The 14,635-nt window shown below is 38.9% G+C and overlaps 1 protein-coding gene across 1 annotated transcript in view; it reads right to left on the minus strand.

Moving 5' to 3' along the window:
• Window positions 1-14,635, minus strand: part of LOC114637684 (NACHT, LRR and PYD domains-containing protein 1b allele 3-like) — a 54,062-nt gene that overhangs the window by 26,977 nt on the left and 12,450 nt on the right. The window contains exon 3 of the mRNA XM_028785954.1: window positions 9,536-11,210. Coding sequence (XP_028641787.1) covers window positions 9,536-11,210 — 1,675 coding nt within the window. The remainder of the gene's footprint in view (window positions 1-9,535; window positions 11,211-14,635) is intronic.

The raw sequence follows: 14,635 nt of genomic DNA on the forward strand, positions 1-14,635 counted from the left end.
GAGAGAGAGAGAGAGAGAGAGAGAGAGAGAGAGAGAGAGAGAGAGAGCTGTGTCAGCCAAGGATGGTAGTATGCATTCCTTTCCTCTTTAATGCCAGCAACAAAGTTTACTAGACATGAAAAAGCTGAGTTCTAGGCTAGACTAAGAAACAACGCCAAAAGGCTGGGAGCAGCACCATGCATGGTCTGTGCAACACTGGATTCCCAGCACTTCAAACAAAAGAAATCAACAAACTCAAAGAAAATCAAAAGCCAAAACCCAAAAAACACAACTCCCAAAATGTAGATTTAAATTAGTAAACTTTGAATGAAAAAAAAAGTATTTTTTAAAAATTTTTATCACCAAATAAACATTAGGGAAACCAAGTGATAAACTTCTAAGAATGATTTATTAAAGAAGAATTTATATATTTTTACTTCCTGTGTATGATAGTATGCCTGCTTTTCTGTGTCATACATGAATGTAGTAGCCAGCAGAGGCTAGAATCTGTGCATGGTATCCTCTGGGACTATGGTTAAGGTAGTATGAGCCATCTAATGTGGGTGCTTGGAATGGAGCCACATCTTCTAGAGAACAGCAAGTATTCTTTCCTGCTGACCCACTTCTCTAGTCCCCAGAGATGGCATTTTCATGTATTGTCAGTATTTACACCAAATGAACATGGAAATCTGGAATATATTATTTAAAAGACATGGGGTACCATTATGAGCAACACACAGAGAAATTGCTCACTCTGCCATCTTTGATGCCTTAATTTCCTAAGCTGGTCCTTTCCCTTCCCTTGGGTTTGGCCAGTTTTACTTTTGAACTGTGTTTATTGTGTGCAATGGCCTTCTGTTTTTTGCTAACCTTGTCTGGCTGACTTTCCTTCTTAACTTTACTTTCTTCCTAGCAGCTGAAGACTCCCACTTTCTCATCGGATCACCTCATGGTCATAATGACACTGATTTTTTTCAAGCACAATGCTGTTCCTGGATTTTCCTGTCCTATCTGACCTCCATCTTTGTACATACTCAGATTTTCTTCTGAATATTCACATCAGACATATTCTACTTGCAATAGCTGTATCAAGCCCTTTAAGACTAACTTTTAATAACCATAGATACTTACAAACAATCTAAAATGGCCAAGAACAGGAGAATGATCCATTTGATCATGTTATTCTCTGAAGGTATTATTCTCTGTAGGCTCTTCAGAATGATACTGAACTAGACATTTAGTTCCAGGAGAAGACAGCCTTGATTAATTAAGAAAAAGTGTGAATATAAGATAACAGATAAAGTGTGACTCAGTTTTCCCATAGGTAAGATAGAATAGATTAAAGGGTATACACAATTTTTCCTTTCTGCTGTAGATCAAAGTCACACGGTCTTGTGATTGCTAGATGTGGTATTTTGAATGAGATGTCACCTTGAATCATTTGAATAGTTTGTTGAACTCATGGTACTCTTTAGGGAGGCTTAGGAGGTGTTGGTTTGTGTCAGGATAGGTGACTGAGCACAGACTTTAAGATTTCAAAGCCTTGTCACTTTCTGTTTCCTGTGCTTCGTTTTCCAGACCACTACTCTGCTTACATTTTCAGAAGCCTGAAGGCATCAGGGACAACCAGGTAAAACCCAGCCCTCCAAAAATCATTAGCCTGCCAAATATCCTAAAGTATATCCAAGAGTGGCAAACTTCATCTATTTCCCTGTGCCACATTATCAGGCCTACTACTCTGCCTTCATTCACAAAGCTTGGAGGTACCACAGATAACCCACTCCAAGCCCTTTTCAGCCATGTTCCCTTAAATTACACCCAACACTCGTAAACTGTATCCTCCCCCTGGACTCAATTTCAGGGCACCCAATTCTATCTGTTTTCCCAAAGGCCCCCATGGCACCAGGAATCCTGGACACTGGCACTATGGACCCCAGAAGCAAGGAGAGCTCCTGAAACTCCAGATGCTATGCAGGCCACAAAAACTTCAGGGATGACACCTTACTGGAACTGAAGAGTTGCTATTCACCAGAACTCCAGGCCACTAGGGTAGAAGACAGAGAGGAAACACAAACCAAGGGAAAGTGGTATAACATTTGAAATATGAAGAAATAAAATATCCAATAAAAATGTAAAAAAATCCACTCAACAAAGATAATGTCAGAAATCAATACCTAAGACTATATTAATGGCAAAAGTCAGAGGGCTAGTGGCCAGCATAAGAAAACTGTCAACAAGAACTGGGGCAATATGACACCACCAGAGCACAGCTATCTACGTATAGCAATTCCTGGATACCCTAACATAGCTGAAGCACCAGAAAATGATCTAAAATCTAACCTTATGAAGATGATAGAATCCCTTAAATAAGAAATGAATAAATCCTTATAAATATGGAAAATACAGGGAAAAGAAAAAACAGGGAAAGAAAATGAATAACATTTTTCAAGACCTGAAGGTTGAAATAGAAGCAATAAAGAAAACACAAACTGAATGAATCCTGGAGATAGAAAACCTAGGTAAGAGAACAGAAGGTATGCATGCAAGCATCACCAAGAGAATACAAGACAGAGAAGACTCTCAGGAGTAGAATATACCATAGAAAAAAATCGGTTCTTAGGTCAAAGAAAAAATTAAATCAACAAAGTTTCTGACACAAAGCATCCAGAAAATTTGGGATGCTATGAAAAGACCAAACATAAGAGTAATAGGAAAAGAAGAATGAGAAGATTCTCATCTGAAAGGCCCAGAAATAAGTCTTAACAAAATCATAGAAGAACAAGTTTCTAACCTAAAGGAATAAATGCTTGTAAGACTATAAGAAGCTTATGGAACACTAAATAAATTAAAGCAAAAAGAAAATCCTCCTGCCACATAATAATCAAAACACTAAATATACAGAAAAAAGAAACATTATGAAAAGCTGCAAGGGAAAAAGGCCAAGTAACATATAAAGAACATATAAAGAATTAATCAGACTTATCAACAGAGACTGCAAAAGCAGATGGGCCTGGCAGATGTCTTGCAGACTCTAAGAGACCACGATGCCAGCCCAGACTGCTATACGAAGCCAAACTTGCAATCACCATAGATGGAGAATACAAGATGCTCCACTCTGAGACTGAATTTAAACAGTATCCATCCACAAACCAAGCCCTACAGAAGATAGTATGAGGAAAACTCCAACATAAGATTAACTATATCCAAGAAAACATAGGAAATAAATAATTTCACACCAGCAAAACCAAAAAAAACACACACACAGACACACAGACACACAGACACAGACACAGACACACACACAGACACACACACAGACACACACACACACACACACACACACACCATTACCAACATCAAAATAAAGGGAATTAAACATCATTGGTCTTTAATATCTTTCCTTTCCCCAATAAAAAGACACATACTATGAGAATAGATTTGAAAACAAGATCCATCATTTTGCTTCATGCAAGAAACACACTTCAAGATCACAAGTAGACATTATCTTAGAGTTAAGGGCTGGGACAAGATTTCTAAGCAAATGGACCCAAGAAAGAAAGTGTAGTAGCCTTTCTAATATCTAATAAAACAGACTTCCAACCAAAATTAGACAGAGAAGAACACTTTATACTCATCAAAGAGAAAATCCAATAAGATGCCACCTCAGTTATAAATATCGAATCCCTCAAATCCAAGGGCACCCACATTTATAAAAGAAACAGTACTAAAATTTAAATCACATATTAAACTCCACACATTAATAGTTCACAAGTTATTCAAACAGAAACTAAACAGAAACAACGGAACTAAGAGATGTTATGATTCAAGTGGACCTAACACTTATATACAAAACTTTTCTCCTTATCCAACTAACTAAAAGGCAGAGAGACTCTCCAAATTAACAAAATCAGAAATGAATTGAGGGACTTAACAACAGACACTGAGGAAATTTCAGTAATCATTAAGCCTTACTTCAAAAACCTGTATGACACAGGCTTCTAAATCTAAATGGGAAAAAATAAATAAAGAAAAACCAATCCAAAATACAGGATCAGATAGTTTTAGTACTGAATTCTACCAGACTTTCAAGAAGAGCTAATATCAATAGTCATCAAATAATTCCACAAAATATAGAAGAAACATTCCCAAACTCATTTTTAATGAGTCTACAGGCCCAAAGATACCTAATTCACATAAAGAATATACCAAGAATCTTCAGTCCATGTTCCCTTATGAACATTGAAGGAAAAATATTCAATAAAATATTTGCAAACCAAATCCTAGAAAACATCAAAAACATCGTCTACCATGATCAAGTAGGCCTCATCCCATGCACGTGGTTCAACATATGAACTTCTTCACCACAGAAATAAACTGAAGGGAAAAAACCCCACATGATCATCTCATTGGATGCTGAAAAAGCCTTTGACAAAACCCAACACCCTTCATGGTTAAAGTCTTGGAGATATCATGAATATCAGACCCATGCATAAACTCAATAAAGGCAGTATACACCCACCTGAAAGCCAAATTTAATGGAGAGAAACTTAAAGCAATTCTACTAAAATCAGGGACAAGAAAGGCAGTCCGTTGTCTCCATATCTACACAATATAGAACTTGAAGTTTTAGCTAGATTGATAACACAACTAAAGGGGACCAAAGAGGTACAAATTGGAAGGGAAGAAGTTAAAGTATTACTATTCTCAGGTTATATGGTAGAAACACCAAAATTTCTACCAGAGAACTCTCCCACACCTTCAGAAAAGTGGCTGGATACAAAATTAAGTAAAACAGAACAAAACAAGCAAAAGCAAAAAACAAAATACAAAAAACAAAACAAAAACCCAAAAAAGTAAAAAACAAAATAAAACAAAACAAAAACAAAACACCCAAAAAACCTAACAAACCAACCTACCAAACAAAAAAACCCAGGTCCCAGGAAGGACAGTCTGTGGATGGCCTTTCCTTCTGTCTCTGCTCCACACTTTGTCTCCATATTTCCTCCTGTGATTGTTTTGTTTCCCTTTCTAAGAAGCACTGAAGCATCCACACTTTGGTCTTCCCTCTCCATGATCTTCATATGGTCTGTGACTTGTATCTTGGTTATATTAAACTTTTGTGCTAATAACCACTTATCAGAGAGTTCATACCATATGTGGTCTTTTGTGACTGAGCTACCTCACTCTGGATGCTATTTTCAAGTTTCATTCATTAGCCTGTGAATTTCATGAAGTCATTGTTTTTAATAGCTGAGTAATACTCCATTGTGTAAATGTACCACATTTTCTGTATCCATTCCTCTGTTGAGGGACATCGGGGTTGTTTCCAGCTTCTGGCTATTATAAATAAGGCTGCTATGAACATAATGGAGTATGTGTCCTTATTACATGTTGGAGCATCTTCTGGGTATATGCCCAGGAGTGGTATAGCTGGGCCCAGTTTTCTGAGGAACTGCCAGACTGATTTCCAGAGTGTTTGTACCAGCTTGCAATCACTCTAGCAATGGAGGAGTGTTCCTCTTTCTCCACATCCTTGCCAGCATCTGCAGTCACCTGAGGTTTTAATCTAAGCCATTCTGACTTGTGTGAGGTGGAATCTCAGGGCCATTTTGGTTTGCCTTTTCCTGATGACTAAGGATGCTGACCACTTCTTTAGATGCTTCTCTGGCATTTGAGTCTCCTCATTTGAGAATTCTTTGTTTTGCTCTGTTCCCCATTTTTAATAGGATTATTTGGTTCTTTGGAGTCTAACTTCTGGAGTTCTTTGTACATATTGGATATTAGCTGTCTCTCAGATGTAGGATTGGTAAAGATCTTTTCCCAATACGTTGGTTGCTGTTTTGTCCTATTGACAGTGTTCTTTTCCGTTCAGAAGCTTTGCAATTCTATGAAGTCCCGTTTGTCAATTCTTGATCTTAGCGCATAAGCCATTGGTGTTCGAGAAATTTTCCCCTGCGCTCAAGTTTTCGAGGCTTTTCCCCACTTTATCTTCTATTAGAGTCACTGTATCTGGTATTATGTGGAGGTTCTTGATCCACTTGGACTTGAGATTCATACAGGGAAATGAGAATGGATCAATTTGCATTCATCTACATGCTGAACACCAGTTGAACCAGCACAAGTTGTTGAAAATGCTGTTCTTTCCCCACTGGATGTTTTAAGCTCCTTTGTCAAAGATCAAGTGACCATAGGTGTGTGGATTCATTTCTGGGTCTTCAATTCTATTCCACTGTTCTATCTGCCTGTCACTATACAAATGCCATGCAGTTTTTATCACTATTGCTCTGTAGTACAGCGTGATGGTGATTTCCCCAGAAGTTCTTATGTTGTTGAGAAGTTTTCCCTATCTTGGGTTTTTTGTTATTCCAAATGAATTTGAGAATTGCTCTTTCTAACTCTATGAAGAATTGAGTTGGAATTTTGATGGGGATTGCATTGAATCTCTAGATTGCTTTCATCAAGATGCAAATTTTTGCCAAATTAATCCTGTCAATCCAGGAGCATGGGAGATCTTTCCATCTTTTGAGGTCTTCTTTGATTTCTTTCTTCATAGATTTGAAGTTCTTATCATACAGATCTTTCACTTGTTTGGTACAGTCACACCAAGATATTTTGTATTGTTTGTGACTACTCCCCTTATTTCTTTCTCAGCACATTTATCTTTTGAGTATAGGAAGGTTACTGATTTATTTGAATGAATTTTATATCCAGTCCCTTTGCTGAAGTTGTTTATTAGTTGAAGGAGTACTCTGGTGGAATTTTTGGAGTTACTTAAGTATAATATCATATCATCTGCAAATAGTGATATTTTGACCTCTTCCTTTCCAATTTATATCCCTTTCACCTCCTTTTGTGATCTAATTGCTCTGGCTAGAAATTCAAGTGCTATACTGAACAGATAAGGAGAGAGTGAGCAGCTTTGTCTAGTCCCTGATCTTAGTGGGATTGCTTCAAGTTTCTCTCCACTTAGTTTGATATTGGCTACTGTTTTTTTACATATTGCTTTTATTATCTTTAGGTATGGGCCTTTAATTCCTGATCTTTCCAAGACTTTTACCATGAAGGGATGTTGAATTTTGTCAAATGCTTTTTCATCATCTAATGAAATGTTCAAGTGTTTTTTTTTTTCTTTGAGTTTGTTTATGTAGTGGATTACATTGATGGATTTCTGTTTATTGAACCATCCCTGCATCTATGAGATGAAGCCTACTTGATCATAGCTTCAATGATTGTTTTGAATGATTGTTGTGAATGATTGTTTTGATGTATTCTTGGATTCAGTTTGTGAGATTTTTATTGAATATTTTTGCATTGATGTTCATAAGGGAAATTGATCTGAAGTTCTCTTTCTTCATTGGGTCTTTGTGTGGTTTTGATATCAGTGTAACTGTGGCTTCATAGAATGAATTGAGTAGTGTTCCTTCTGTTTCTATTTTGTGGAATAGTTTGAAGAGTATTGGTATTAGGTCTTCTTTGAAGGTCTGATAGAATTCTGCACTAAAGCCATCTGCTCCTGTCCTTTTTTTGTTTGGGAGACTTTTAATGACTGCTTCTATTTCTGTAGGGGTTATGGGTCTGTTTTGATGGTTTATCTGATCCTGCTTTAACTTTAGTGTTTGGTATCTGTTTAGAAAATTGTCCATTTCATCCAGATTTTACAGTTTTGTTGAATATAACCCTTTGTAGTAGGATCTGATGATTTTTTGAATTCCCTTAATTTTTTTGTTGTTATATCGCCTTTTCATTTCTGATTTTGTTAATTTGGATTCTGTCTCTGTGCCCTCTGGTTAATCTGGCTAAGGGTTTATTTATCTTGTTGATTTTCTCAAAGAACCAGATCCTGGTTTGGTTGATTCTTTGTATAGTTTTTTTTTTTTTTTTTTTTTTTTTTTTTTTTAGTTTCTATCTGGTTGATTTCTGCCCTGAGTTTGATTATTTCCTGCCATCTACTCCTCTTGGGTGTATTTGCTTCTTTTTATTCTAGAGCTTTCCGGTGTGCTGTCAAGCTGCTAGTGTATGCTCTCTCAAGTTTCTTTTTTGGAGGCACTCAGAGGTATGAGTTTCCTCTTAGTTCTGCTTTCATTGTGTCCCATAAGTTTGGGTATGTTGTGGCTTCATTTTCATTATGTTCTAAAACATCTTTGTCTTTAATTTCTTTCTTTTTCTTGCTTGACCAAGTAGAGCGTTGTTCAGCTTCCATCTGTATGTGGGCTTTCTGTTGTTTTTGTTGTTGTTTAAGACCAGCCTTAGTCTGTGGTGATCTGATAGGATGCATGAGATTATTTCAATCATCTTGTATCTGTTGAGGCCTGTTTTGTGACTGATTATATGGTCAATTTTTGAGAAGGTACCATGAGGTGTTGAGAAGAAGGGCTTCTCCAACTCTTAATGCTGTCCTTTTTGAGAACCAGAATTCTGGTTGATAACAACATTTGTTGTTTTAATCATTGATATGTAATTACTTTTCTGCAAGCATCTTTTTATTAGTCCTAATAATCATATAAAATAATCTTTGATACCTTCCTGCATGTGTGTAACACAGTTTGATCACATGTGCTCTTTGCCCTACTTCCCCCTTCTCCTCACACTGTCCTGTTCTCTCATAGTCACTCCACTACTTTCAAGTCATTTGGTTTTCACAGGAGTTTTTTCTTTCTTGTCAAAACTGGTGTCAAAGTCCTGAAATCAAGGACTATTCCTGCTTTAACCTCCTGAATGATGCAATTTCAGGGTTATGCTACCAAGTCCAGCTCAGATTACTAGGAGAAAAGTTTTCAACATAAAAAAACCTGAAGCCTTAAAAAAAACATTAGTACCTCCTAGATCTTTCCATGTAAATAAACACTCTCTTCCCTGATACTCAGTATGTTCTTGGCCACGGCAAGAGTCACTCCCTATGTAATTAGAATGGTTGGCTGTCTTTTCTCCCAGTTTCTGTGGTCTTTGAACAAGAATTGCATTTCTTCTCTTGTGATTGATTTGAAGGTCCTTGTATAAAATAAGTACTTAATGATTATTTATGGGGTGAATCATGTACAGGGAAGTGATACACATACTACTAATAAATAACCACTCTGTACAGGTGTAGCAAATACTGCAAGAAGTCTGCCTTGCTGATGGGACTGGCAAAAAGTTAGGGAGCCTTTCAGGTGAGTGCGTTGGTCAGGCTGCCTTCATTGATACATACAGATATTATCTGGGCAGAGAAACCATAGGGACTCTTATACATATACATTCTGAGGTAATGGTGAAAAATTTTAGTATTAAGATCACTTTCATGGGAAGGGCAGACGGTGCCTGCAGGAATGAGCTGGTTTTCAGAGAGAAAGCATGTTAAGGGGGAGGATTAGTAACTGTGGCATTGGAACCCCATGAAGGGTGAAGATAATTTGAATCAGAAAAGCTGGGTGGTTCTCAGTGAGGCATGCAGAAAGACAAATTCATAGCCCCATCCCATGATCAAGCACACTAAAGAGAAAAGAAACATGTTCAGAATATGTGGGCTCATGAGATCCACAGGGAATCTGGAGAGAGGAGGCTGTGTCTGAATACTCACAGAACCATCCTTGGGGCTTTCAGCTCATATCCTTGCTGTCTTTCCATATTCAGCTGAAGACTCCTCACATGATAGCAGAACTGAATGCAGAAAGTGACCACCATGAGTTCCATATCTGTCTGTATCACCAAGTGATTCTCGTTTGTTTGGAACAATGTGTGTGCAATGTCATTTGGGCTAGGCACAATTGTACCTTGAAGATTGTGTGTCATGTCTGTCAGGAGCTCCATTTCCTGATTTTCATAAAGACAGTAGAGCAAACCCAGACAATGTGGTTGATGGGGTTGGGATTTCCCTAGAATGTGCCATAGTAGTCTCAATTTTGCCTTCCCAGGAAGGCTACAGGAGAAGAACTTTTCCATTTCCTTCAATCCCTCTTTACTCAAAAGACCAAATAGGAAGTGCACAGTGGGTGCCTCAAACAGGTTTTGTCTTCCATACCGTTCTACCAGAGTTTCCACAATTCTGTCATTTTCCATATCACCATGTCTTTCCTCACTATCCTGTAAGATGTAGGACATTGCTGCAAAGAACTCCTGGAGACACAAGTGGGCAAAGCTGTAGCTCAGAGAGCTGGGCTGCTTTTGAAGGACACCAATCTTCAGGAAAGTGGCAATGGCATCCTCTGCTAATCCTTGCTTACAGAGGTCGCTTTCATTGAACAGGGTCCTTCTTTGGCAGATCCCCTGAGCAGCCAGTGAGCAAAGGGCTCTGAGCTGGGTCCTTAGGTGCTGACCTGGGATTGTCAGGTCAAGGTATTTCAGACAAAGAGTGGTGGTCGTCTGTGAGGTCAGTGAGAGTACTCCACCCTGCTCCATCTGCATTTTCAGGCAAGTGCAGACCAACCAGCACACCCAGGGAACCTCACACAGAGTCAGGAGCACAGGGTTAGATTTAACCAATATAAGAGCAGTAGTTGCATCTCTTTCTCTTGCAAAATATTTGTAGAAGTAGTCCTCTCGTTCAAACTCAGTAAATCCTAGGACTTGCACCTGATATAGCTGTGCCAAAGAAGGAATGATCTTCTGTAGATCTGAGTCCCGAGCTGTAAGCAGAAAGGAAGCCTCAGGAAGGACAGATTTCCCCAGCAAACTGCCTAGCAGTGTGTCCACAGGCTGTATTTGACTCCAATGCAGACATAGCTTAGGATTCTTGTCCTCCAAAACCCATGCTGGCTCATCTATGCCATCTAGAATGAATAGCAGCTTCTCAGGGTGAGACAGGACCTCACTGATGGGAGCTTTGGGCATATCCTGGCCTTGTGCTATGAGCTCAGCCAGACTCAGCTGCTTGCTCTGGGCCAGCTCTCTGCAGCTGAAGAAGAAGACATGCTGGAAGCGATCCCTGTAGAGCTGACCTTCCTTCCAGGCTCTCCTCACCAGCCTGGCCAGTATTGACTTCCCAATCCCAGCAGCTCCCTCTATTATGACTAATTGAGGCTTTTTCTGGGTATCTATGCTTTGGCCAAATAAGTCTTGGATCTCAATCATATGTCCTTCTTCTTCTGGTACACATGGATGCCAGTGTTTCCTGGTCAAGTTCTCTGAGACTTTTGAGCACAATTTTTGGAAGAGCAGTATGTTTGTAAAATTTTGGAACAAATTGTCCCTTTTTAATGACCTTGTGGGATAAAGAGTCTCTCCTTCTTGCTTCATACATACTTCTGGAAATATTCCTAAATGGAAGAGAAAGTTGGAACAGAAGTGTATGCATTAGTATTGTGTGTTCATTTAATCTATCCTTCCTTCTTTCCTCTTTTCTTCCTCCCTTCCTTCCCCCTATATTCCTTCCTTCCTTGCTTTTTTGATCCTTTATCATAGGATGCATTTATGTATCTATCTTAAGTTGTATATATCATATAGGTTGTGGGTATTGGTATATATGAAAAGTGTAGTGCAGAAAATGTGAGTTTAGAGTAGAAGATTCTGCTTCAAGAGGTCATATGACTTATAATGCTCTCTGACATTCATTCATGCTCCAGAGATTTATTCATTTGTTTCCCTGTGCCATGCTCTGAGGCTGAGAGTAAAGGGTCAGTTCACAGACATAACTGTCTTCATTCATCCTATGAGATGATCTAGTAGCTCCACTTAGCTCATCTTTCTGGTCTGTAATTTGGTGACTGTGGTCTCTTTCTGTAGGTGATCATGAAGTAGTGGGGAGATTACAGACAGTGGAGCAGAGCTCTACTCCTGACAGATCTTATTGGATCCACCATTGCAGTTCTGATAACATCATCCTAAAGTTCTGATATTGTGGGCCTGAAGGGAAAGTCTAGGAATGCCATAAAGTTCACATTTCAGGACATAGTTTTGGTCCCCTGTCCCAAGGCCAGGCAATTTTGGTTTGTATTTTGTGCTGTATTCCAGATGTCTTTGGTAACAACACACCTTGTTGGTGGTGCTGTTTGGGTTTGGGTTTTTTTTTTTTTTGTCTCTTCTGAAACTGAGTCTGAAACTCAGTTGCCAACAAAGGAGTAAGGTATACTCAGGAGTAAGGAATACAGGTCTAGGGTGGGTGTTTGGAGTCATGGGGGTAGGTCCCCTAATAATTGACCAATACTTTTCTTCTAGGAATGGGCAAGCTGTTGTGGGAAGAGGTACTCTTTCTTTCATTCAGTTACCTGTTTGCCTTCATATGCTTTTTTTTAAAAATTGTTTGAGGCTGAGTAGTCAGAGTTTTCAGTCTTATAACCCAGCCTCCAGAACTAAATTTTGTATGCACGTTTGACAAAAAAGGCCACTGAGCATGGTGTTGTAGCTCTATAATTCATCACTCAGAAGACAGATGCAGGAGAATCATGAGCTCAGGCCCAGCTTTTCCATATAGGGAAATTTGAAACCATCCGAGGCTATGGTCAATCTATCAATTTATCTATTAATCAGAAAGTCAGTCATTCAATTAGTAACTTAATCAACTACCCATAAAACAAGAATAAAGAGGTCACCTAGTCTTTGTTTTCTGTCCTGGCAATGGAAATCAAACTCAGATATTTGTTCCTGATTTAACATGCTCCACAGTTTGTCACTGTGCACTCTGCTGAGCTTCACTCTTCTGTTTTCCTCCTGCTTCCTCTAACCAGTGCATCTGAGGACTCATCTTTCCAGTTTTTGTCCAGAATACAAATATCATCTCAGCATCTTCATTTGAAGGAACTCAAGAGAAGACAGTCAGGAAGATGACTTATGGACCAGAATCCAAGTTCATTCCTCATACTGGCCTGTTGCCCAAAGTACAATACAGCTACTTGTACTGCCATGGACCAGGTGTTGGGGATAATTTGGTGAGAGTACTGAATTTAGCAACAGTCCACACAATTAGCACTCAAGGGCCTAGCTTCAGGGGTCAACTTGGCTCTGAAATCAAGATCTATAGATCTGCACATAGTGTCTTCTGTAGGAGGACTTCTAATATCTCCTGAGTGCAGCAAGCTGGCCACTCATGTCTGAAGCCAAGGCCTGCCTGGCTCAGAAAATGTCTCCTCAAAGTGCCAAGAGAGGGCCAAGCTCTTCCCAGAGCACTTTCTCTAAGACATTCCAGCTGAAATGGATCTGTCATTATGCAAACACCTAAATTCTCTTAAATTCTGTTACACTTGAAAAGTAGGTAGGGGAATCAAGATGGTTCAGCAGTTAAAGAACTTGCAACCAAAGCATGAATAGTAGAATTTGTATCCCAAGACTCCACTTATAGGCTGAGTTTGCATTGTGGTCCTCTGTAATTTCAGGATCAGGACACACTTGGCTTCCTCAGGGTAAGATGGCTAGCCAGCCTTGCTACTTACTGAGCTCTGGGTATAGATGATAGGATGTTCTGCCTCCATGAATAAGAGAGCAACTAAGGAAGATTCCCGACATCAGTTTAGTGCACTCACATGTACATGCACAGTGCAACTTATTACTCATATATGCCCCCCCCACACACACCACAGAGAAGACAAAAGGACAGCCAATAAAAACTCACATAAAGTGGATAGAAGTGGAAAATATTCTATGTAGTGAGGTATTGTATTGCCTACAGAGACAAATGCCACAAGTTTTCTGTCATATATGTATTCTACCTTTATATATTTTTATTTTCATGTTTAGTTTGGTTTTCAAATGTTTCTGTTAAGTTCTTGAAAATTTTCTATTTACACCTGACATTTACATGATTCCCACCTTTCCTTAGTCCCTGTACAATTCTCCTGAGTCCTCTCCTTCCCTTTCAAATATAGAATCTTTTTTTCTTTAATGTGTGTCTTGTCTTAAATTTCTTCCAATGAAGATTCTGAGAAGAGATTTGTGTTTTGTCAAAATCTGGAGAGATGAATCCTCAGATGTGCTGGTTGGAAGAAGCAGGAGGAAAGCAGGAGAGGTGAAGGTCAGCAAAGTGCACAGTGGCAAACGGTAGAGTATGGTAAATCGAGAACAAATGTCGCTGGGTAATTCATAACACACACATTCTGATGAGTCCCATTAGACCTGCTGTTATGTATATGTGTGTCATGCTGAATGCTTGGAATTAAATAACCCATGAGAGGCTCATCTGGACAAGACTGTTATCTCTGTCTTTCAGCAGCCATTAATTACCTGGAACTTTTCATTTAAAGGTGTTACCATGTAAGTCTTATTTGCAGTGCCTCTTTAAGTCAGGAAATTATGAGTCCACGTCATGGGTTGGGTAAAAGGACTTGAGAGGTGCAGAGAAAGCAGAACAATTCTCATATGAAAATTGGTTCAAAGTTGAAGGTAGGATTAGGATTGTTTGACAAAGGAGAGGAGTAAGTAGCGATTGATTAACCAAGACTAAAAATATATGAAAGTTCCTTATGGAAACAAACTAGTTTGACCTTAATAAAAATATAACTTATATAAATGCAGGCTATTGAGCAATGAGATTACGGTCCTCAGAGGACATGAGTTACTAAATTCCAGTCCCAACATCAAGCATGTAGTACCTGCCAAAGAGTTACTGGTCATGGAGGAAGCAGACACTCAAAACACAAAGAAGCTTGTTGCCATTGTTTTTCACAGTCTAAAGAAACTAGAGTTAGGCCTGGTCCTTTGGGCTGGAGCAGACACAGAGTTGTTCTGCTCCTGTCCTGTGGAGAAACTGAAT

The sequence above is a fragment of the Grammomys surdaster genome, unplaced genomic scaffold, assembly GCF_004785775.1.
Source record: "Grammomys surdaster isolate TR1022 unplaced genomic scaffold, NIH_TR_1.0 125368, whole genome shotgun sequence".
NCBI lineage: Eukaryota > Metazoa > Chordata > Mammalia > Rodentia > Muridae > Grammomys > Grammomys surdaster.